Here is a 22,746-nt window from a genome sequence, read left to right as displayed (position 1 = left end):
GACGCTGAAAGCTGCTGTGCAGGTTGTCAGTGTTCCTAAGAAGGCATATGGTGTGTTGGTAGCGGTGGATACAATAGGGTCTTTTAAGAGACTCTCAGATAAGTACATGGAGCTTAGAAAAACAGAGGGCTGTGCGGTAGGGAAATTCTAGGCAGTTTCTAGAGTAGATTACATGGTCAGCACAACATTGTGGGCCAAAGGGCCTGTAACGTGCTGTAGATTTCTATGTTCTATATGAAGCCAATTGGCCTAACGTGTCCTTGCTGAGCAAAATTGCAGCTACTAAAGTTATCTTCACTTCCCTTTTCCTGATCTGCAGTCTTGTAGGTTACAGCTTTTTAAGTGCTCATCCATGTATCTGTGATGAGGTTCTACCTCATCTCTTTACAGAAATAAGATTGTTACACTTCCCTCTGTCACATTCAGTGTTATGCACCCTCAGTAGTGACCTCTCACAAAGGCAATAAATCATTCCACATTGTACACAGTTCCCTAGCTGAGCCCCTGAAAATATTACAATGCTCATCGTGTGTGTGTGTGTGAGTGTGAGTGAGTGAGAGAGACAGAGCAAGTATGACAATATACATATTCTAAAAATGGAACCACAGTCAATCCAGACTGTATTAAACAAAGAATTTGAGGTTGCAATCAAAATTACAGAGAATATGATAAGGTGCTATATCTGAAGAAACTACAGAAAAATAAATTCTGAAGAAAGGTGTAAAGTGACGGAAGTCTGTGTAGGGGAGCACTTTGGTTCCAGTGCTCATAACACCATTAGTTTCAACTTGATCATGGACAAGGATAGATCTGGTCCTAGGGTTGAGGTTCTAAACTGGAAGAAGGCCAAATTTGAAGAAATGAGAAAGGATCTAAAAAGCGTGGATTGGAACAGGTTGTTCTCTGGCAAGGATGTGATCGGTAAGTGGGAAGCCTTCAAAGGAGAAATTTTGAGAGTGCAGAGCTTGTATGTTCCTGTCAGGATTAAAGGCAAAGTGAATAGGAATAAGGAACCTTGGTTCTCAAGGGATATTGCAACTCTGATAAAGAAGAAGAGAGAGTTGTATGACATGTATAGGAAACAGGGAGTAAATAAGGTGCTTGAGGAGTATAAGAAGTGCAAGAAAATACTTAAGAAAGAAATCAGGAGGGCTAAAAGAAGACATGAGGTTGCCTTGGCAGTCAAAGTGAAGGATAATCCAAAGAGCTTTTACAGGTATATTAAGAGTAAAAGGATTGAAAGGGATAAAATTGGTCCTCTTGAAGATCAGAGTGGTCAGCTATGTTGCAGAACCAAAAGAAATGGGGGAGATCTTAAATGGTTTTTTTGCGTCTGTATTTACTAAGGAAACTGGCAAGAAGTCTATGGAATTAAGGGAGACAAGTAGTGAGATCATGGAAACTGTACAGATTGAAAAGGAGGAGGTGCTTGCTATCTTGAGGCAAATTAAAGTGGATAAATCCCCAGGACCTGACAGGGTATTCCCTCGGACCTTGAAGGAGACTAGTGTTGAAATTGCAGGGGCCCTGGGAGATATATTTAAAATGTTGGTGTCTAAGGGTGAGATGCCGGAGGATTGGAGAATGGCTCATGTTGTTCCGTTGTTTAAAAAAATATCGAAAAGTAATCAGGGAAATTATAGGCTGATAAGTTTGATGTTGGTAGTGGGTATGTTATTGGAGGGAGTACTAAGAGACAGAATCTACAAGCATTTGGATAGACATGGACTTATTAGGGAGAGTCAACATGGCTTTGTGCGTGGTAGGTCGTGTTTGACCAATCTATTGGAGTTTTTCAAGGAGGTTACCAGGAAAGTGGATGAAGGGAAGGCAGTGGATGTTGTCTACATGGACTTCCGTAAGGCCTTTGACAAGGTCCCGCATGGCAGGTTAGTTAGGAAAATTCATTCGCTAGGTATACATGGAGAGGTGGTAAATTGGATTAGACATTGGCTCAATGGAAGAAGCCAAAGAGTGGTAGTGGAGGATTGTTTCTCTGAGCGGAGGCCTGTGACTAGTGGTGTGCCACAGGGATCAGTGCTGGGTCCATTGTTATTTGTCATCTATATCAATGATCTGGATGATAATGTGGTAAATTGGATCAGCAAATTTGCTGATGATACAAAGATTGGAGGTGTAGTAGACAGTGAGGAAGGTTTTCAGAGCCTGCAGAGGGACTTGGACCAGCTGGAAAAATGGGCTGAAAAATGGCAGATGGAGTTTAATACAGACAAGTGTGAGATATTGCACTTTGGAAGGACAAACCAAGGTAGACCATACAGGGTAAATGGTAAGGCATTGAGGAGTGCAGTAGAACAGAGGGATCTGGGAATACAGATACAAAATTCCCTAAAAGTGTCGTCACAGGTAGATAGGGTTGTAAAGAGAGCTTTTGGTGCATTGGCCTTTATTAATCAAAATATTGAGTATAAGAGCTGGAATGTTATGATGAGGTTGTATAAGGCATTGGTGAGGCCGAATCTGGAGTATTGTGTTCAGTTTTGGTCACCAAATTACAGGATGGATATAAATAAGGTTGAAAGAGTGCAGAGAAGGTTTACAAGGATGTTGCCGGAACTTGAGAAACTCAGTTACAGGGAAAGGTTGACTAGGTTAGGACTTTATTCTCTGGAGCTTAGAAGAATGAGGGGAGATTTGATAGAGGTATATAAAATTATGATGGGTATAGATAGAGTGAATGCAAGCAGGCTTTTTCCACTGAGACAAGGGGAGAAAAAAAACAGAGGACATGGGTTAAGGGTGAGGGGGGAAAGTTTAAAGGGAGCATTGTGGGGGGGGGGGGCTTCACACAGAGAGTGGTGGGAGTGTGGAATGAGCTGCCGGATGACGTAGTAAATGCGGGTTCTTTTTTAAGATTTAAGAATAAATTGGACAGATACATGGATGGGAGGTGTATGGAGGGATATGGTCCGTGTGCAGATCAGTGGGACTAGGCAGAAAATAGTTCGGCACAGCCAAGAAGGGCCAAAAGGCTTGTTTCTGTGCTGTAGTTTTTCCTGTGGTTTCTATGAAGCAAAATCAGGGTTTTGTGAGTCCTCAGAAACTTAATGAGCATTGTTAATTAACGACAAGCTTCAATGTACCTTTTCAGGTGCTGATATTTGCAGAGAAGAAAGCTGATGTGGATGCCATCCATGAATACCTTCTTTTGAAGGGTGTGGAAGCTGTTGCCATACATGGAGGGAAAGGTGAGTCCCAGTGCACATTGTCTGCACTCATATCTGAATTTGATGTTTTGTGAAGGTTATAGGGAGCAGTGATGCTCATTAAACATCGTCGGGGGCCAGGGACGAAGGGACAGGAGTAATGCAGGTGATAACCTCACCTGAGTTGCATTTCCTCACGCTTTTCCATATCAAGGTGCACTTGCCACTTCTGTGCCTCCCTGATATACTGCAGATATTGTCGTGCGGACTAGAACTTCAAAGTTCAAAGTAAATTTATTATCAAAGTACTTGAGTTCTTGCATGTCACGATATACATTCTGAGATTCATTTTCTTGCGGGCATTCACAGTAGATGGATGCAAAGAAACACAATAGAAACAGTGAAGAACTACACACAAAGATAGACAAAAAAGTGTAAAAGATTGCAAACTGTTCAAATATATGAAGAAAACCAAATAATAATAAATGAGAAATGGTATTTATTTATTATATTTATAAATACAGTGAGTTTTATACGCTTCCAGCCTTTCGCACCACAACGCCCAGCAACCCATTGATTTAACCCTAACCTAATCTTGGATTTGTTCCAATTATGTGTCTTTCCAGACCAAGAAGAGCGGACTAAGGCCATTGAGGCATTCCGGGAAGGTAACAAGGATGTGCTCGTGGCAACCGATGTTGCATCAAAAGGCTTGGACTTCCCAAATATTCAGCATGTGATTAACTATGATATGCCTGAGGAAATAGAGAATTATGGTGAGGAAACCATTTGCATCTGTTCCATGAATACCTCGCACATTTCCGCAGAAGTTCTCAGTGTAAAGAACAGGCATTTGGTGAGCAAGAGAATTCTCTGAAGCTGGGAGGAGGGTGTTGTTGGCTACTAAACCAAAGATTCAGCTTGCATTATTTGGAAAATTATCATTGAGAAACTAGTGAAGCAAAGATAGAAAAAGACGCAGGCTGGACTAGTTCAATAAGCATAATAAATTAATAAGCATATCTAAACGGGATAGAGAAACGTTTACTATATGAGATATTCTTAAAAATTGTCTGATAATAGATGGTAGCTGGGAGCTATGGCCTGCAATTCCTCTGGTAAGTGGGAACTTTGTGTCTCAGGAGCCTTGTGTGCGGAAAGTACCAACAACTGACTCAGCTTGAGCCTGGGATCTCAGGGCAACTAAGGAGGCTGTGAATTTTTTGGATCGTATGTTTCAGGAGGAACATGCTGCACCTCCTGGAATTTAGGATAGCAAATGTGTGACTGTTTGTCAAGTTGTGTGCCATTCCCAAACCACATATGGTACTAAAAATGAGCCACCCACAATGTGGTACTGTGTAGCAAAGGACTGCCCATGGGAAACAAGAAGCTACCACATTTCAGGGATACAGTCAGCTAGCTCTGAAACTGCTAACGCGTGGTCTCATGGCCTAAAGTAAAGGATATCATTGGCAGCAAGACGTTGAGTAATGTGACAAGGGTAGGTTGTCCCCTCCTTCCCTATGAAACTCCTCTGGAGGCCTTTAACAGATGGTAAGGTGCCCCCCCCTTAGTTTTGCTACTTAACATTAAGAATGTAAGAAGTGGGAGAAGTAGGCCATTCTTCCCCTCAAGCCTGCTGCACCTTTCAGTGGCTGATCTTTTACCTTGTTGGCATTTCCTGCACTTACTCTATATCTCTTTGATTCTTTTAATGTCTAAAAACTGACTAGTCTGTTGTGTGTATACCCAGTGGGACTGAGGACTGAGCCTTCATTGCTGTCTAGGGTGGAGAATTCCAAAGATTCACAAACACTCTGAATGAAGAAATTTCTTCCCATCTCTGTTCTGAATGACTGTCCCTTATTTTGAGACAAAGACCCCGGTTCTAGACATGCATGCATTTTGGCTGTTACTTGGTCATGTTCCATGATACAGGAATTACAGGCTGCCTATCCATGATATAAGAAACCTCCTCTTATTCCCTTTTTAGGTATATTTATTAATGTCCTATCCACTGAAATTATCCACTTTTACTTGTTACTTTTCCTCTCTAGTTTAAACTGTTGGTCCTGGAGAGTAGCACCTCATTCTCCCTCAATGGTGCTTCAAACTTTGCCCTTTATGTTTCCACATGCCAATGTATTCTGTAGTGTAATGGTTGCTGACATATTCAGCTGTTGTCAGTCTAGCCCTGTTTCGGGAATTTAATCTGAATACTTTCCCAATATTCAGTTCACAGGATTGGACGTACTGGGCGATCAGGGAAAACGGGAATAGCAACAACTTTTATCAACAAAGCTTGTGGTAAGTGGTGACTCTGACTATTAGTCCCCAACAGAAGTTTTACATTGTACAGTTGTTGGAAATGGGTGAACACAGCACTTGGATGGCACCCAATATTTAACTGTTCACAGGAAAAGTGTAAGTATGTTTTATTTGAATTCCTCTTAATCATACATCCTTCAGGATGAGCTTGGCCAAGGTGATGGGAAGGAGTACCAGATTCTATCTACCATTCAAAATAGCATCATCCTCTGTACTGCTGACAAGGGCAGAGCTTTTGTTTATTGGTCATACCCATCTTTACCTTGCAAAGACTGAGTGTCAGCTCTCTTATGCCACCTCATTCCTCTCCTCTGGACTGTGATTTCATCACGGAACTGGAAATCTTCCAACCATGGCATTTGACTTCACAGTTCCCTACTACCACATTGTCCCTATAGATTTCAATTCCTCTATACCACCCCTCACCCCTGCAGCAAGATATCCCAGGGTTCTTCACTTCTTTGAACAGAGGACCATCAATCTTTCTCTACCATCAACCTCCCTTGCTTCACTGAAGTTGTCCTCACATTGAACATCCACTAACTTCTTCCAACACAAAGTGTAGAGTTGGAAACCTGTATTTATCCAAACTATACCAATCTCTTTGTGGGATATGCGAAACAGTCCTGGTTTTAGTCCTACTCAGGACGCTTCCCTCAGCTCTATATATGCACATTGTTTCTTCCTTGAGCCTTGAACTCAAATGTTTCATCAGTCTCTACCCTGCGTCAACTTTACTCTGTCCATATCTGACCTTCCCCTTCCTGTTTCCTGATTTATCTTTCTCCAACAGTAGATGGGTTACAACTGTCAAAAGCCACATATTCTCACGGCTATCTTGATTACATTATCTCCTCCCTGCCTCCTATTCCATTCCAGTTTCTCCAGCTCCATTCTACCTGTGTTAATGGCAATACTTCCCATAGCAATGCTTCCAATGTGTCTTACTATGGTTCCATGAACTATAGTTTCTCCTTCCTGATAGTTCACAGGACACACAACTGCACTGGCTTCCTTTTATTCATGCCTTTGGTTATGTTGCAAGGAATGTAATAAATTGGTTAAACCATATTGATTGCCCCATTGACAAGAATTACCCAGGAGGGCAAAGTAAATGTTTTATATCTAAAAGCCAGTGGGCAATAATAGTTGCTTTGTTCTTTTGACGTAAAGGTCATTCGTTTTCCAAGCCTTTATATGAATTTGATGTCCTGAATGTTAAATTTAGGTAATAAATTCTTAAAATACATATTTTTGTTAATGTGTGTTTCTCTCTCAGACGAGTCGGTTCTAATGGATCTAAAGGCCCTGTTACTGGAAGCTAAACAAAAGGTCCCACCTGTTCTGCAGGTGCTTCAGACAGGAGATGAAACCATGCTGGATATCGGAGGTATGTTGGCTTATCACTGGCAAACAGCAGCTGGTTTAAGCTCTCCACCTAACATTGAAATGTTGGAGTGGAAAGTCTTGAATTGACAGAGCATCAGACTTTCTGTTAGCCATTGTTGGGAAACGGCAATTGTCCATCCCAGGGAGATTTCGCTTTAACTTTTGTACATTGAGCTGTACTGAAAGCAGTTCCAGTTACCCAGGGCAGGACACTTGGAAAGAGTGACCTGAAAAAAACTCTTGAGAATTTAGATATAAAATTATGGTCCATTGCCTCAACTCACCATGTTGTATGAGGGGACAGCCGGATGTCCTTTAAAGTAGATGTTATGCAGGAAGCTGTGTGTTTCCATTTTGTCCTTCTGCCAACATTAGTACAGAGAGTACCTTCATGGTGTGCAAGACTAGCAATTACAGTAATGAGTAGTGAGGCAGTATTAAAGTACTCCCTCAACACTGGGAAAGTATGAAACTGCACTTTCTGCTACTATATGCTGTAGGTTTCATGGGATAAACTGCACCTGTGCTTATGAGGAGTTGATGGGATAGGCTCTTAGATTCAGCGAGATGCTGTATCTGCAGTGAGAAGTGAAATGAGATCATTTCTCCCAGGTTTGATGAATTGTAGTATGGAAGGAGGCATTCGGCCTGTTGAGTCAGTACCAGTTCCACATGAGATCAGTCCAGTCAGTCCTGCTGCCTTGCTCACTCCACAGCTGCAGGTCCTTTTCGTTCAGTCACTTATCCAACTCGCCAATTAATTCCAATTACAGTTAACTTGCCTCCAATCCTCCACCTGGCCTTGCCTTCCAGATCCTAACCTTGCACTGTGTGTATAACAAAAAATAATCCTTGTCTTGTTTTTGTTTCTCTTCCCATTCAGCAGGGAATGTTTCTTTCCATCTACTTTGTACACTTTATAATTTTAGTTAGCTGATCAGATCTCCTGTCAGCCTTCACTGTGTCATTAAGAACACCAGCTTCCCAAGTGTATCCACATAATGAATGCCACATTCCTGGATTCATTTTGATAAATCTCTACACCCACTCCAAAAACCATCACAATTTTGCTATGGTGCAGTGCCCAGAGCTGGATGTAGTACACCAGCTGTGGCTGAGCCAGTGTTTCATACAATTTATGTCTTTGCTTTTGTACTCTGTACAAAATAAAACCCACTATTCCTGCTTTTTAACCATTTTCTCAAATCACCCTGCCACTGTGAACAAACTGTTTTTTATCCACAGATCCCTTTGTTCTACTTTCAGAAATGTGTCCTTTAGTTTATATTGCCTTTCTCATTGAGCATGCTGCAGTTCCATTTGCCATCTACCTGCCCATTACACCCTCTGTCATCTGAAGCCTGTTACTACTCACTCCACCTTTGTGTTCTGTCATCTGCAGAAATTGTGGAAATTGTGCTCTACTCGCATTTTCAGATCATTAGTGTCCAAGAAGAACAATCACGGGGTGGATTTGATTCCATCTGCCTGAGCAAGGGCTGCATCTACCTGAGTATTTACATTTCTTCTAAAATTACTCTCTCTCTCCCCTCAAAGAGAGATGATGGTGGATTCTAACAAACTCGTCTTTAAGAGTTTTTAAAAGTTATATCTTAAATCTATATACATTCATAAGCTAAGAAATAGAATAAGAGTAGGTAATTCTGCCTCTTGTTCTTGTTGCACCATTCAGTGGCTAATTATTTATTCAGCTGTCTGTTTGTGCGTTTATCTCACGCCTCTCAATACCTAAAGGTCTGTTGATCTCAGTCTTGAACATAGTGAGCAGTTTAACCTCTACGTCATTCTTATCAGAATCAGGTTTATTATCACAGGCATGTGATGTGAAATTTGTTAACTTATCAGCAGCAGTTCAATGTAATACATAATATAGAAGAGAAAAAAGTACTTAGGATACTTTATACAGTATATGTATATTGAATAAATTAAAAATCATACAAGAATCATAAATACTATCTATTAAAAAAGTGAGGTAGTGTCCAAGTGCTCAATGTCCATTTAGGAATCGGATGGCAGAGGGGAAGAAGCTGTTCCTGAATCGCTGAGCGTGTGCCTTCAGGCTTCTGTATCTCCTACCTAATGGTAACAGTGAGAAAAGGGCATGCCCTGGGTGCTGGAGGTCCTTAATAATGGACGCTGCCTTTCTGAGACACCGCTTCTTGAAGATGTCCTGGGTACTTTGTAGGCTAGTGCCCAAGATGGAGCTGACTAGATTTACAACCCTCCACAGCTTCTTTCGGTCCTGTGCAGTAGCCCCTCTGTACCAGACAGTGATGCAGACTGACAGAATACTTGTCAGATAATTTCAAAAGTTCAGTACCCCCGGGTAAAGAAATTTCTTCCCTTTTCCAACCTAAGCAACAGAACCCCCTTGCCCCCCACCCCCATATTAAGACTGATGCCTGATTGTAGATTTGCTAGTCAAGGAGATTGTCATTTTAGACTCACTGCCATGCCCCACGCATTCCAATGAGACCTCCGCCCTCATCCTAAATTATAACCATTGTAAGTTTTGAACTGTCCTCCACTCTCAGCACTCAATCCAGGAACATTCACTATTTTTCCTTTATCACAGTTTATGCTTCCTTAGGTAGGGAGACCAGACAAGTAGATAATACTCCAGTTGCTGTTTTACCAGTGCCCTCAATAATTGGAGAAGGATGTTATTACTATCTACTGAAATCCTCTCACAGTAAAGGCATTGTACAGGTTGCCTTCCTAATTGCTTGCTGTAGCTACTTATTAACTTCCAGTGAGTTGGAAATCCATGTCCTCAATACATCAATTAATCACTCCTCATTTAAGAAGTTACATTGCTTTTTAAAATTTATCTTGGCATGGATGACCTCACTTTTTTTTTTCCCCATGTCAAATTGTGTCTGCTACTGCTGTTTGGAGACATGAGACTGCAGATGCCATTCCCCCCCACCCCCCCCAACCTTGCCTCCCATCCATTTACACTGCGACTGCTTGACAAATCAGGTGGGTGAGTCTGACCACTGCTGCGTGGGTGGGGGAAGGATCGTGGTTGTTGTAACTGTTGCTGACAAGCACGAGCCGAAGCGGATGTTGCTGTGAGAGGCTCAGCGGTGTGCTGTCTAAGTTCAGGTGTGGAACTAACCTTGTGTGTCATTGTGCTTCATTGTGCAGGTGAACGAGGCTGTACTTTTTGTGGTGGTTTGGGACATCGTATCACAGACTGTCCAAAACTGGAGGCCATGCAGACGAAGCAGGTCAGCAACATCGGCCGCAAGGACTATCTGGCTCACAGCTCGATGGACTTCTAACCTCTTCCAGCTAAGGTGCAGCCTGTGGCTCAAGGATTGGAACAGTTCATCACCTAGAGACTGGGGCTGACCTGCGATACTGTGACCAGCTCCATGATCAGCCCTGTTGTGCCTGGAGACAGCAAAAGTGAACAGTTTGGTCCGCGCTTTGTGGCTATTGTACAAAAATGAATATTAAACTAAGCATCATTTAATGTCTCGCTACATCGCGATACAGACTTTAATGAGTGGAACAACTCTCCCACAGCCCTCATTAACTTGAAGGATGTTTTTGGGTTGGTGGTTATCTGAGCCAAAATGTACATATATGTGAAAATAAATGCTGTTTTGAAATAATCTGTTCAGAATCTTCCCATCCTCCTGTCTGTCACCTTCTCGAGCAGTCTAAGACCTGGCTGCTGCTTTCCATTGCAAGCTTTCTTTACTTCCAGATTCTTGATGTCCAATAGAGTGGAGGACCTCTTATTCTCATTCTTTCCCTTAGCCCACCAAGCCGAAGTTCCCTTTCCATTGTTTCCATCATTTATCACTTTACGTCCTCCTCTTGGAAGGTTATACAGAACAAGAGCTGAGATAATGTCCCTTAATTTCAATTTAGGGAAATGGACAGTCGATGTTTCAGATCAAGAACCTTCATCTGAACCAAAACGTGAACTGTCCCTCCACAGACGCTGATTGACCTGTTCCCACTAGACTCTGCTGCATCCTCTCCGTGTTCAGTCAGGGCTTTAAAGGCATTACTGAGAACATTGACGTGCAAATATCAGCAAAAATATTGTCATTAGGATTTCTGTAGCTCACATTTTTTCCATTCCTGCTCTAATACTACTGCTGTAAATCTCCACCCCTGAGTTTTAACCCCTCTCTTCGAGAAATAAACCCTTCCTGTTAACTCATCTAGGCTCCTCATAATTTTATACCTCTCAGTTAAGTCTCCCCAGTGTCCCAAAGAAAACAATCCAAGCTCTCCAATCTTTCCTTATAGAAACATAGAAAATAGTTTATTTTCCCTTTATAGCCCTGGTTTTCTTGTCACTTCCTCATAGATCTTTTCTACATCCTCCCCTGTACAATAACATAATTTGTTTAATGTGGAGACCAGGCTTCCACATGATGCTCAGGCTGTGGTCCAATGGTGTGTGCAGTTCTAATATTATCTTTCTGTTCTTGTATTCCGTGCCATAGCTAACATACTGAACCTTGTATGTTTACATCCTGCTATCTTTCAAGATTGGTGGATCTCTATATGTCCACACCTCTCTACATTTTTCCATTTACGACACATCCCCTTGCTTCTTTGCACTTCACCAATTTGTCTACAGTGAATGCAGTCTCACTAGTTCAAATGCTGGTGGAACTCAGCAAATAGGCAGCATCTAGAGAGAGGAATGAATAGTTAATGTCCATTACTCTCCATAGCTGCTGCCTGACCTGCTGAGTTCCTCCAGTATTTTGTGTTTGTACCTCTGGATTTCTCTTGTTTAACTCAGCTCCCCTCTGCTTTGGAGCACCTAGACACGTACTGCTGTCACTGAGGTCACGTCAGCTCTGGCAGAGTTTGCAGCCATTACTTCTTACAAAGTGAAACTTAACATCACGAATGGCAGCGATGATTCACTCCCAGATGAGTTCAATGCCTTTTATGCTCACTTTAAAAGGGAGAATCTACATAGTCATAGTCATACTTTATTGATCCCGAGGGAAATTGGGTTTTGTTACAGTTGCACCAACCAAGAATAGAGTATAAATATAGCAATATAAAACCATAAATAATTAAATAATAATATGTAAATTATGCCAGATGGAAATAAGTCCAGGACCACCCTATTGGCTCAGGGTGTCTGACCCTCCAGGGGAGGAGATATAAAGTTTGATGGCCACAGGCAGGAATGACTTCCTATGATGCTCAGTGTTGCATCTCAGTGGAATGAGTCTCTGGCTGAATGTACTCCTGTGCCCACCCAGTACATTATGTAGTGGATGGGAGACATTGTCCAAGATGGCATGCAACTTGGACAGCATCCTCTTTTCAGACACCACCGTCATAGAGTCCAGTTCCATCCCCACAACATCATTGGCCTTACATCTCTGCACATCCCTGCAGTATGCAGTGAGTGACCCTGTGGTCTCTGTTGAGGAGGCTGATGTCAGAACATCTTTCAAGAGAGTGAACCCTGGCAAGGCCTTCATGGTGGGTCCACCATGGAAAGGTTCTGAGAACCCATGCCAACCAACCGGCAGGAGTGTTCAAGGACACCTTTAATTTCTCACTGCTACGGTTGGAGATTCTTACCAGCTTCAAAAGGGCGACAATCATACCAGTGCCCAAGAAGAGCAATGACTATCGCTCAATGGCACTGACATCTACTGTGATGAGGTGCTTTGAGAAGTTGGTCGTGGCCAGAATCAACTTCCGGCAGGGCTCGCTGCAATTTGCCTATCGCCACAATAGGTCTACAGTGGATGCAACCTCACTGGTTCTCCACTTGGTCTTGGATTTCCTGGACAACAGTAATACTTATGTCAGGCTGCTATTTATTTACTACAGCTTAGCGTTCAACACAATTAAACCCTCAGTTCTAATCAAAAAGCTCCAAAACCTGGGCCTCTGTACCTCCCTCTTCAACGTTTCCTTAATTTTCTCACTGAGAGACCACAGTCAGTGTGGATCAGAAATAACATCACCTCGCTAAAAACACTGGCACAACTCAAGGATGCAAACTTGGCCCTCTGCTTTACTCTCTATACACCCACAACTGTGTGGCTAGGCACAATTCAAATAAACAATAGACAATAGGTGCAGGAGTAGGCCATTCGGCCCTTTGAGCCAGCACCGCCATTCACTGTGATCATGGCCAATCATCCACAATCAGTATCCAGTTCCTGCCTTATCCTCATAACCTTTGATTCCGCTATCTTTAAGAGCTCTATCCATCTCTTTCTTGAAAGCATCCAGAGACTTGGCCTCCACAGCCTTCTGGGGCAGAGCATTCCATATATCCACCACTCTCTGTGTGAAAAATTTTTTCCTCAACTCCGTTCTAAATGGCCTACCCCTTATTCTTAAATACCATCTCTAAATTTGCCAACTACACAACTACTGTAGGCAGAATTTCAGATGGTGACGAGGAAGCGTACAGGAGTGGATAGATCAGCTGGCTGAGTGATGTCGCCCCAATAACACTCAACATCAGTAAGGCCAAAGAATTGATGGTGGACTTCAGGAAGGGTAAGCTGTGGGAACACACATCAGTCCTCACTGAGGGATCCACAACATAAAGGGTAAGTAGTTTCAGGTTCCAGGGCATCAATATCTCTGAGAATCTATCCTGGGCCCAACATATTGATGCAGTTACAAAAAAGGCACAATAGTGGTTATATTTCATCAGGAATTTGAGGAGAATTGTTATGTTACCAAAGATACTAGTAAATTTTGACAGATATACTATGGAGAGCATTCTAACTGGTTGCATCACTGTCTGGTATGGAAGGGCCACCGCACAGGATCGGAATAAGCTGTAAGAGGTGGTAAACTCAGCTCTATCAATGCACTAGCCTCCCTTGCAGCAAGGACACCTTCCAAGTGCCATCCATCATTGAGGGCCCCCATCACCCAGGACATGCCCTCTTCTCATTGCTACCATCGAGGAGGTACGGGAGCTTGAAGATGCACACTCAATGTCTCAGGAACAGATTCTTCCCCTGAACCATCAGATTTCCGAATGGACAATGAACTCATGAACATTTTCTCGGTATTTTCCCGCTTTTTTTGTACTTATTGTAATTTATAGTTTTTATTATTATGCATTGCAATGTATTGCTGCCGCAAAACAAGAAGACATATGCCGGCGATATTAAACCTGATTCCGTATCCAATGCATTGCCCCGGCTGCACCTCCCTGCTGGTGTATGAAGATTTACGCTGATTTGCAGTGGTTTCAGCGCCGACGCACCACTGCCGACTGCCGGCGGCCGGCAGCCGTCAGCCGTCAGCCGGTCGCTCCTCCTGACGTCACCGCCACGCGTCTTTAAACCCAATCGGAGGCAGACAGCCAATCATCGGGCGGCGCGGCCCGACCCGGAGGAACGGCGGCGGAGCGGGGGTAAGGGGCGAGTTCGGGCACGGCACGGGACTGCACGGGACGGGACGGGAGCGGGCGCGGGCATCGGCATCGGCATCGGCATCGGCATCGGCACCGGGACCGGGACGGGAGCGGAGGCGGGGAACGAAGAGGGGCGGCAGGTAAGTGATAGGTGCCAGGCAATAACTTGGGACAGTGAGTGAGGGTAGGGGAGAGGGTGGAAGGCAGAGGCAGTCCAGCACAGCCTGGGAGAGGGGTGAGGGATGAGGGGAGATGGACAGGACAGCCCGGGGAGGGAAGAGGGTGGAAGGCAGAGGCGGTCCAGCACAGCCTGGGAGAGGGGTGAGGGATGAGGAGAGATGGACAGGACAGCCCGGGGAGGGGAGAGGGTGGAAGGCAGAGGCAGTCCAGCACAGCCTGGGAGAGGGGTGAGGGATGAGGAGAGATGGACAGGACAGCCCGGGGAGGGGAGAGGGTGGAAGGCAGAGGCAGTCCAGCACAGCCTGGGAGAGGGGTGAGGGATGAGGGGAGATGGACAGGACAGCCCGGGGAGGGGGGAGGGTGGAAGGCAGAGGCAGTCCAGCACAGCCTGGGAGAGGGGTGAGGGATGAGGAGAGATGGACAGGACAGCCCGGGGAGGGGAGAGGGTGGAAGGCAGAGGCAGTCCAGCACAGCCTGGGAGAGGGGTGAGGGATGAGGGGAGATGGACAGGACAGCCCGGGGAGGGAAGAGGGTGGAAGGCAGAGGCAGTCCAGCACAGCCTGGGAGAGGGGTGAGGGATGAGGAGAGATGGACAGGACAGCCCGGGGAGGGGAGAGGGTGGAAGGCAGAGGCAGTCCAGCACAGCCTGGGAGAGGGGTGAGGGATGAGGGGAGATGGACAGGACAGCCCGGGGAGGGGAGAGGGTGGAAGGCAGAGGCAGTCCAGCACAGCCTGGGAGAGGGGTGAGGGATGAGGGGAGATGGACAGGACAGCCCGGGGAGGGGAGAGGGTGGAAGGCAGAGGCAGTCCAGCACAGCCTGGGAGAGGGGTGAGGGATGAGGGGAGATGGACAGGACAGCCCGGGGAGGGGGGAGGGTGGAAGGCAGAGGCAGTCCAGCACAGCCTGGGAGAGGGGTGAGGGATGAGGGGAGATGGACAGGACAGCCCGGGGAGGGGAGAGGGTGGAAGGCAGAGGCAGTCCAGCACAGCCTGGGAGAGGGGTGAGGGATGAGGGGAGATGGACAGGACAGCCCGGGGAGGGGAGAGGGTGGAAGGCAGAGGCAGTCCAGCACAGCCTGGGAGAGGGGTGAGGGATGAGGGGAGATGGACAGGACAGCCCGGGGAGGGGAGAGGGTGGAAGGCAGAGGCAGTCCAGCACAGCCTGGGAGAGGGGTGAGGGATGAGGGGAGATGGACAGGACAGCCCGGGGAGGGGAGAGGGTGGAAGGCAGAGGCAGTCCAGCACAGCCTGGGAGAGGGGTGAGGGATGAGGAGAGATGGACAGGACAGCCCGGGGAGGGGAGAGGGTGGAAGGCAGAGGCAGTCCAGCACAGCCTGGGAGAGGGGAGAGGGGTGAGGGGAGATGGACAGGACAGCCCGGGGAGGGGAGAGGGTGGAAGGCAGAGGCGGTCCAGCACAGCCTTGCAGAGGGGAGAGGGGAGAGGGATGAGGGGAGATGGACAGGACAACCCGGGGAGGGGAGAGGGTGGAAGGCAGAGGCAGTCCAGCACAGCCTGGGAGAGGGGTGAGGGATGAGGAGAGATGGACAGGACAGCCCGGGGAGGGGAGAGGGTGGAAGGCAGAGGCAGTCCAGCACAGCCTGGGAGAGGGGAGAGGGGTGAGGGGAGATGGACAGGACAGCCCGGGGAGGGGAGAGGGTGGAAGGCAGAGGCGGTCCAGCACAGCCTTGCAGAGGGGAGAGGGGAGAGGGATGAGGGGAGATGGACAGGACAACCCGGGGAGGTGACAGGGTGGAAGGCAGAGGCAGTCCAGCACAGCCTGGGAGAGGGGAGATGGACAGGACAGCCCGGGGAGGTGACAGGGTGAATGCCAGTAAATGTCTGAGTGAGTGATTGGTGACTGTGGTTGGATTGAATTGTGGAGTACTTGCTGTGTTTGAATAGGAGGTCTGCACATGATCAGAATTGGGGGAATTGCGTGCAGTTACTCTCACGGCTGTTCGTTTTGCACTGATGTGTTCCTTAATTTGCTCATTCTTTTTAAGCACTTGGCTTCCTGATATGAAATCAAATTTTAAATAGAAATAGCAGATTTGGTAGCATCTGTGGAAAAGGAAATAAACTTTTGTTTCAAAGACGTATTGTCAGAACTTGGGTAAAAGGGGGAAATTGTTTTGAGTAGCAGAGACAGCAAGAAAAAGATGACTACGGTATAGAGTCATAGAAAGTAGAGTAATGTCCTTCCTGGCCATTGAGTATACATCTATACCAGTCCTGTTTACTTGCACTGTCTAGCCTCTATGCCTTGACAATTCAAGTGCTCATCTAGATAGTTAAGGGCTCTCCCTCCACCAGCCACCCAGTCGGTGTGTTCCAGATTCCAATCACTCCTGGATGGAAAGATCTCATCTTCAAATCTGTTCTCACCTCTTAGCCCGAGTCTATATTCTCTACTTTTACCAGCTTTGCTGTAAGGAAAGGTTTTCTACCACTTACCTTGTATATTTTAGAAGCATCTTGAGACTGCAACCTGCCAAGTCAGAAGAAGGGGTGTTGTTCCTTGGCATTGTTGTAAGAGTGCAGGAGAACACAGACAGATCAGATTAGATAGAATTAAAATGCCACACCTGTCTGAACACTAATACTTTGCTAAGTGGCCACTCAATGTATTTTTGGATTCTCCACTGTGGAGACCCCATTGTGAACTTGGAATGCAGTATGCTATATTGAAAGACGTAGAAATGAATCGCTGCTTCATCTGGAAGGAGTGTTTGGGTTCATGAATGATGGGAAGGGAAGAAGGGACATGTGTTGTAAGGGAAAAGTGTCTTTAGGGAGCAGCTGATGCAGTCAAACATGGACAAGGAAGTCACAAAGGGGAGATACCTTTGAAATGCTGAAAATGAGAGGGAAAATGCATTGGTGGTCTTGCTAGTCTGACTAGATTCCAGCTAGGGAGTTTTCTTAGATTTGGTGTGAGGTAGATTTTGGACCAGATCAGAGCCCTCTTCGTTTTCAGTAGGGTTGCAGAGTTGCAGGGAATGAAAAAGATAACTTCCTTTTTAAAGTTACTCTTCCAGTGCTCAGGGAGTTGGTTCAACGACTGAGGAATCCCATAAAATAGCAAGGCTGGTGTTTGCAGGGTGGAGAGGGAAAGGGAAGATTTAATAAACATTACAGATCATGAAGTTTTTGATTGAACAAGATGAAAGGAATTGATTCCCATAGCATAAGATGAATGGTTACATTGCGTAGTTTTAAGGTAAAAAAGCCAGAGACCCCTCCTCCCTATTTACAACAAGTTTTTGTGATTTAAGATAATCTGCCTCAAAAAGTGATAGAAGCAGAGTTAGTAACATCATTCAAGAGGAAACATAGGTAAATGGTATGTACAGTGTTAAATCGCAGCAAAGGTTGGATATAAGAAGTGAGAGATTGGTCTCTTTGAATCTAAGAAAGGCAGGTGAGAAATGAGGACCAAGTCATGTCCCTAAATAAATCCAGAAGGCTTTTGGAATATTTTACATTTTTCACAAAATAAAGGACTTTGTATAACCAGCCAGGAGGTTTGGAACCGCTGTGCTAGGCCTCGATGCAACCGGGCAGGATGTTTCAACAGAGTATCTGTAGAAGTTTATTAGAGTATGTGGTCACTTGCCACATCTCCTTAAGAAAGTAGAAGTAATGTCTGTCCTTCTTCATGACTACATCTATATTATGGCCCAGGGCAGGTATATGAAATGTTAATATCCAGGAATTCAAAGTTACTGACTCTCCACCTCTGACCCAGCCAATGAGAACTGAAACATGGTTTCCTGACTTCCCCTTCTGAAGTCGGTGATTAACTTTGGTTTTCTTGACGTTATATGTGAGTCGTTACCACAGCCTCACTCAATGTTCTATCTGATTCCTGCTTGCTGACTCATCACCACTCGTGATTTAGCCAGCAATAGTAGTATCATCAGCTAATTTATAGATGCGTTGATGATTAGTGAGGAAGAGATACGGGCGGCCCCCGTTTTCCAAACGTTTGCTTTACAACACCTCGCTGTTACGAAAGACCTACATTAGTTACCTGCTTTCGCTAACAGGTGTTTTCACTGTTACGAAAAAAGGCAACACACGCCCGAACAGCCAAGCTCCTCCCCCGGAACTGCATTCTAGGCACCATTGTTTAAACACGTGCTTTATCTCGATTTATTTTGTGCATCCATTAGCAAGATGAGTTCTAAGGTATCGGAAAAGTCTAAAAGAGCTTGTAAGGGTGTTACACTTAGCGTAAAACTAGACATAATTAAGCGTTTCGATCGTAGTAAACGAAGTAAGGACATTGTCCACACGTTGAACTTGCCTGCGTCCACCATTCCCACTATTTATACGCAGAGAGAGAATTTTGAAAGCTGCCAGTGTTACTGTTGGTTCCGGTCGTAGCAAAGTGGCCTCTCTTAGTTGGCATCTAGTAATGGATAAAATGGAAAGTCTATTGCTTGAGTGGATTGATGGGTGAACAAAGCGTGGTGTTATCATATACTTAAGGATAAATCAGTCAGTCTTTTTAATAAGCTGAAACAGAACGCACTGGACAATGGTGATGAAAGTGGAATTTAAAGGTAGTCACAGGTGGCTTGATCGGTTTCTGAGGCAAGGGCAGCTTCATAGTTTAACGTTTACCGGAGAGAGTGCTTCGGCTGATACTGAAGCTGCTGAAAAGTTCCCAGCAGAACTGAAGAAAATAATTACAGAAGGTGGTTATTTGTATAAGCAAGCGTTTAACTGTGACGAAACGGCAATTTATTGGAGTCTTCCCAATTCCGGTAAGTGAAACTACACTGTACATACATTATTTCTACTTTATATAGGCTGTGTATTTTTATGTGTTATTTAGTATGATTTATTATTTGGTATGATTTGGCAGCTGCAGACCTTAAAGGTTACTGGAGAGAGTGTTTCTGCCGAGAGTGCTGCCGTGAGATTTTTGCTGCGCTAGACAGTGCTGCAGAAAAGTATTTCTACTTTATATAGGCTGTGTATTTATCATAGCATTCCTGCTTTTACTATATGTTACTGTTATTTTAGGTTTTATGTGTTATTTGGCATGATTTGGTAGGTTATTTTTTGGGTTCTGGGAACGCTCAAAGATTTTTCCCATATTAATAAATGGTAACTGCTTCTTCACTTTACGACATTCCGGCTTACAAACTGTTTCATAGGAACGCTCTACCTTCGGATAGCGGGGGAAACCTGTATTACTGGTGGGTACTCTGAGGTCTGCTGTTGTGCAGGTGAAGGATCCAAAGAGAGGTGTAGGGACCAGGTCATTCCCTGTATCTACCATCATCTGTGGGAAATACATGCCCTCACATCCTCTTGAAAATATTTCCCCTCTCGCCTAAGATGGGGAAGTCCACTGCCTCGACCTTGACTTTTTGAACCTCCCCACCTTAGGAAAAAGCCTCTTTTTTTTGTCCCCCTAAAGGCCTACCTATTCCTGTCGAACCCATGCCCTCACAAAGCTGCCTTTGCTGAATACATGCCTTGATTGTGCTATCATCTCCCATGTCAGCTGTCATCTTTTCTGCAATGCTTATGGGCTTGATTATTTGCCTCCTCCTCCCAACGTTATTTCTAATTTCAATTATTAGAGGCCATGCATTTAGAGTGTGAGGGGGAACGTTTGAAGTAGTTTCCACAGAGAGTGGTAGGTACTTGGAATGAGCTATGAAGTAGTTATGATAGTGATGTTTAAGAGGCTTTTAAACAGACACGTGAATATTGCTGGGAAAGGACAGATATGGATCATAGACAGGTAGAAGAGCTTTCATTTAATTTAGCGTCGTGGTCAGTACAGAAATTATGGGTCAAAGGATCTGTGTTGATGCTATACAGTTCTAAATCTAAAATTTCTTGTCAAATCTCCATTGGACTTTGTTGGCCTAATTTCTCACTTTTTCTTCACAACTTTTCTATAGCACTGAAACAGGTTCTGAGAATCGGAATCAGATGTAATATCACCGGCATTTATCATGAAATTTGTTATTTTGTGGCAGCAGTGCATAACAAAAACAATATAAATCACTATAAATTACAATAAGAAGTGTGTCTATATATAAGTATAAATTATATTAAACAAGTAATGCATAAAGAAAGGGAAAAAAAGCGAGGTAGTGTTGAGCTCATTGTCCAGTATGAAATCTGATGGCGGAGGTGAAGAAGCTGTTCCTATAACTTGTGTGGGTCCTCGAGCTCCTGTACCTTCTCCTTGATGGTAGCGGTGAGAACAGGATACGTCCTGGGTGTTGGGAGTCCGCAGTGATGGATGCTACTTTTTTGACGTATCAGCTTTTGAAATTGTCCAGGATGTTGGGGAGACTAGTATCCGTGACGAAGCTGGCAGAGGTCACAACTCTCTGCAGCTTCTGTCCGATGCTGTGCAGTGGCCCTCTATACCAGGTGGTGATGCATCAGTTAGAATTCTCTCCATGGTGCATCTGTAGAAAATTGCAAGTGTCTTTGGTGACATACCAACCTCCTCAAACTCCTAATGAAATATACCCCCTGTCATGTCTTCTTTGTAATTGCATCAATATGTTGGTCCGAGGATAGATCCCCGGAGATGTTGACACCCAGAATCTGAAACTGCTCACCCTTTCCACTTCTGAGAACTGGTGTGTCTTCTCTTGGCTTTCTCTTCCTGAAGCCCACTCAGTTCTTTGATCTTACTGATGTTGAGGGCAAGCTTGTTGCTGTGACACTACTCAGCCAGCTGATTTATCTGGCTCCTGTACACCTCATCACTATCTGAAATTCTGCCGGCAAATTTATAGATGTCGTTTGAGCTGTGCCTAGCCACACAGTCGTGAGCGTAGAGAGCAAGTTGAGCAGCGGGCTAAGCACACATCTTTGAGATTCGCCAGTGTTGATTGTCAGTGAGGAGGAGATGTTATTTCAGGTCTGCACCGACAGCGGTCTCCCGGTGAAGATGTTAGGATCCAGTTACAGGAGGAGGTATAGAGGCCCAGGTTTTGGAGCTTGTGGACTAGTACTGAGGGTATAACTGTGTTGAATGCTGTGCTGTAATCAATAAACAGCAGCCTCGGCTGAGTGAGATTGCACCCATTGTACCTTTCTACACAATCTATATTTACTTACATTAGGTCTGCTTCTCTTAAGTTTTGGTGATTCATGTACTTATGTAGATGTATCTTAAATGCTGTTAAAGTATCTGCCTCTACCTGTTTGTCCATAAGACCATAAGACAAAGGAGCGGAAGTAGGCCATTCGGCCCATCGAGTCTGCTCTGCCATTTTATCATAAGCTGATCCATTCTCCCATTTAGTCCCACTCCCCCTCCTTCTCACCATAACCTTTGATGCCCTGGTTACTCAGATACCTATGAATCTCTGCCTTAAATACACCCAATGACTTGGCCTCCACTGCTGCCCGTGGCAACAAATTCCATAGATTCACCACCCTCTGACTAAAAAAAATTCTTTGCATTTCTGTTCTGAATGGGCGCCTTTCAATCCTTAAGTCATGTCCTCTCGTACTAGACTCCTCCATCATGGGAAACAATTTAGCCAGATCCACTCTGTCCATGCCTTTCAACATTCGAAATGTTTCTATGAGGTCTCCCCTCATTCTTCTAAACTCCAAGGAATACAGCCCAAGAGCAGACAAACGTTCCTCATATGTTAACCCTCTCATTCCCGGAATCATTCTAGTGAATCTTCTCTGTACCCTCTCCAACATCAGCACGTCCTTTCTTAAATAAGGAGACCAAAACTGCCCACAGTACTCCAAGTGAGGTCTCACCAGTGCCTTTTAGATCCTCAACATCACATCCCTGCTCCTATACTCTATTCCTCTAGAAATGAATACCAACATTGCATTCACCTTCTTCACTACTGACTCAACCTGGAGGTTAACCTTAAGGGTATCCTGCACGAGGGCCCCCAAGTCCCGTTGCATCTCAGAACTTTGAATTCTTTCGCATTTAAATAATAGTCTGCCCGTTTATTTTTTCTGCCAAAGTGCATAACCATACACTTTCCAACATTGTATTTCATTTGCCACTTCTCTGCCCATTCTTCCAATCTATGCAAGTCTCTCTGCAGACTCTCCGTTTTCTCAGCACTACCGGCCCCTCCACCTATCTTCATATCGTCAGCAAACTTAGCCACAAAGCCATCTATTCCATAATCCAAATCGTTGATGTACAATGTAAAAAGAAGCGGCCCCTGTGGAACACCACTGGTAACATTGTTAGTACATTCCAGAGTCCAATCACCTTCTGTGTGAACGAATTCCCT

The 22,746-nt window shown here is 44.8% G+C and overlaps 2 protein-coding genes across 3 annotated transcripts in view; both read left to right on the top strand.

Annotated features, from left to right (window-relative positions):
• ddx41 (DEAD-box helicase 41) overlaps positions 1 to 10,515 on the top strand; it is a 62,534-nt gene extending 52,019 nt beyond the window's left edge. The window contains exons 13-17 of the mRNA XM_072242056.1: positions 3,113 to 3,209; positions 3,794 to 3,943; positions 5,406 to 5,477; positions 6,778 to 6,888; positions 10,059 to 10,515. Of these exons, the coding sequence (XP_072098157.1) occupies positions 3,113 to 3,209; positions 3,794 to 3,943; positions 5,406 to 5,477; positions 6,778 to 6,888; positions 10,059 to 10,195 (567 nt within the window). The 3' untranslated portion in view covers positions 10,196 to 10,515. The remainder of the gene's footprint in view (positions 1 to 3,112; positions 3,210 to 3,793; positions 3,944 to 5,405; positions 5,478 to 6,777; positions 6,889 to 10,058) is intronic.
• A 3,741-nt stretch (positions 10,516 to 14,256) lies between these two features.
• The window catches only part of tmem104 (transmembrane protein 104), a 170,034-nt gene continuing 161,544 nt past the window's right edge, over positions 14,257 to 22,746 (top strand). Inside the window, exon 1 of one of the 2 annotated variants that reach the window (XM_072242293.1) lies at positions 14,257 to 14,298. The gene's annotated coding sequence lies outside the window, so the exon portion shown is untranslated. The other variant, XM_072242292.1, reaches the window with a different exon arrangement.

The sequence above is a fragment of the Mobula birostris genome, chromosome 24, assembly GCF_030028105.1.
Source record: "Mobula birostris isolate sMobBir1 chromosome 24, sMobBir1.hap1, whole genome shotgun sequence".
NCBI classification, from domain to species: domain Eukaryota; kingdom Metazoa; phylum Chordata; class Chondrichthyes; order Myliobatiformes; family Myliobatidae; genus Mobula; species Mobula birostris.
This window is presented reverse-complemented; position numbering and strand designations above follow the sequence as displayed.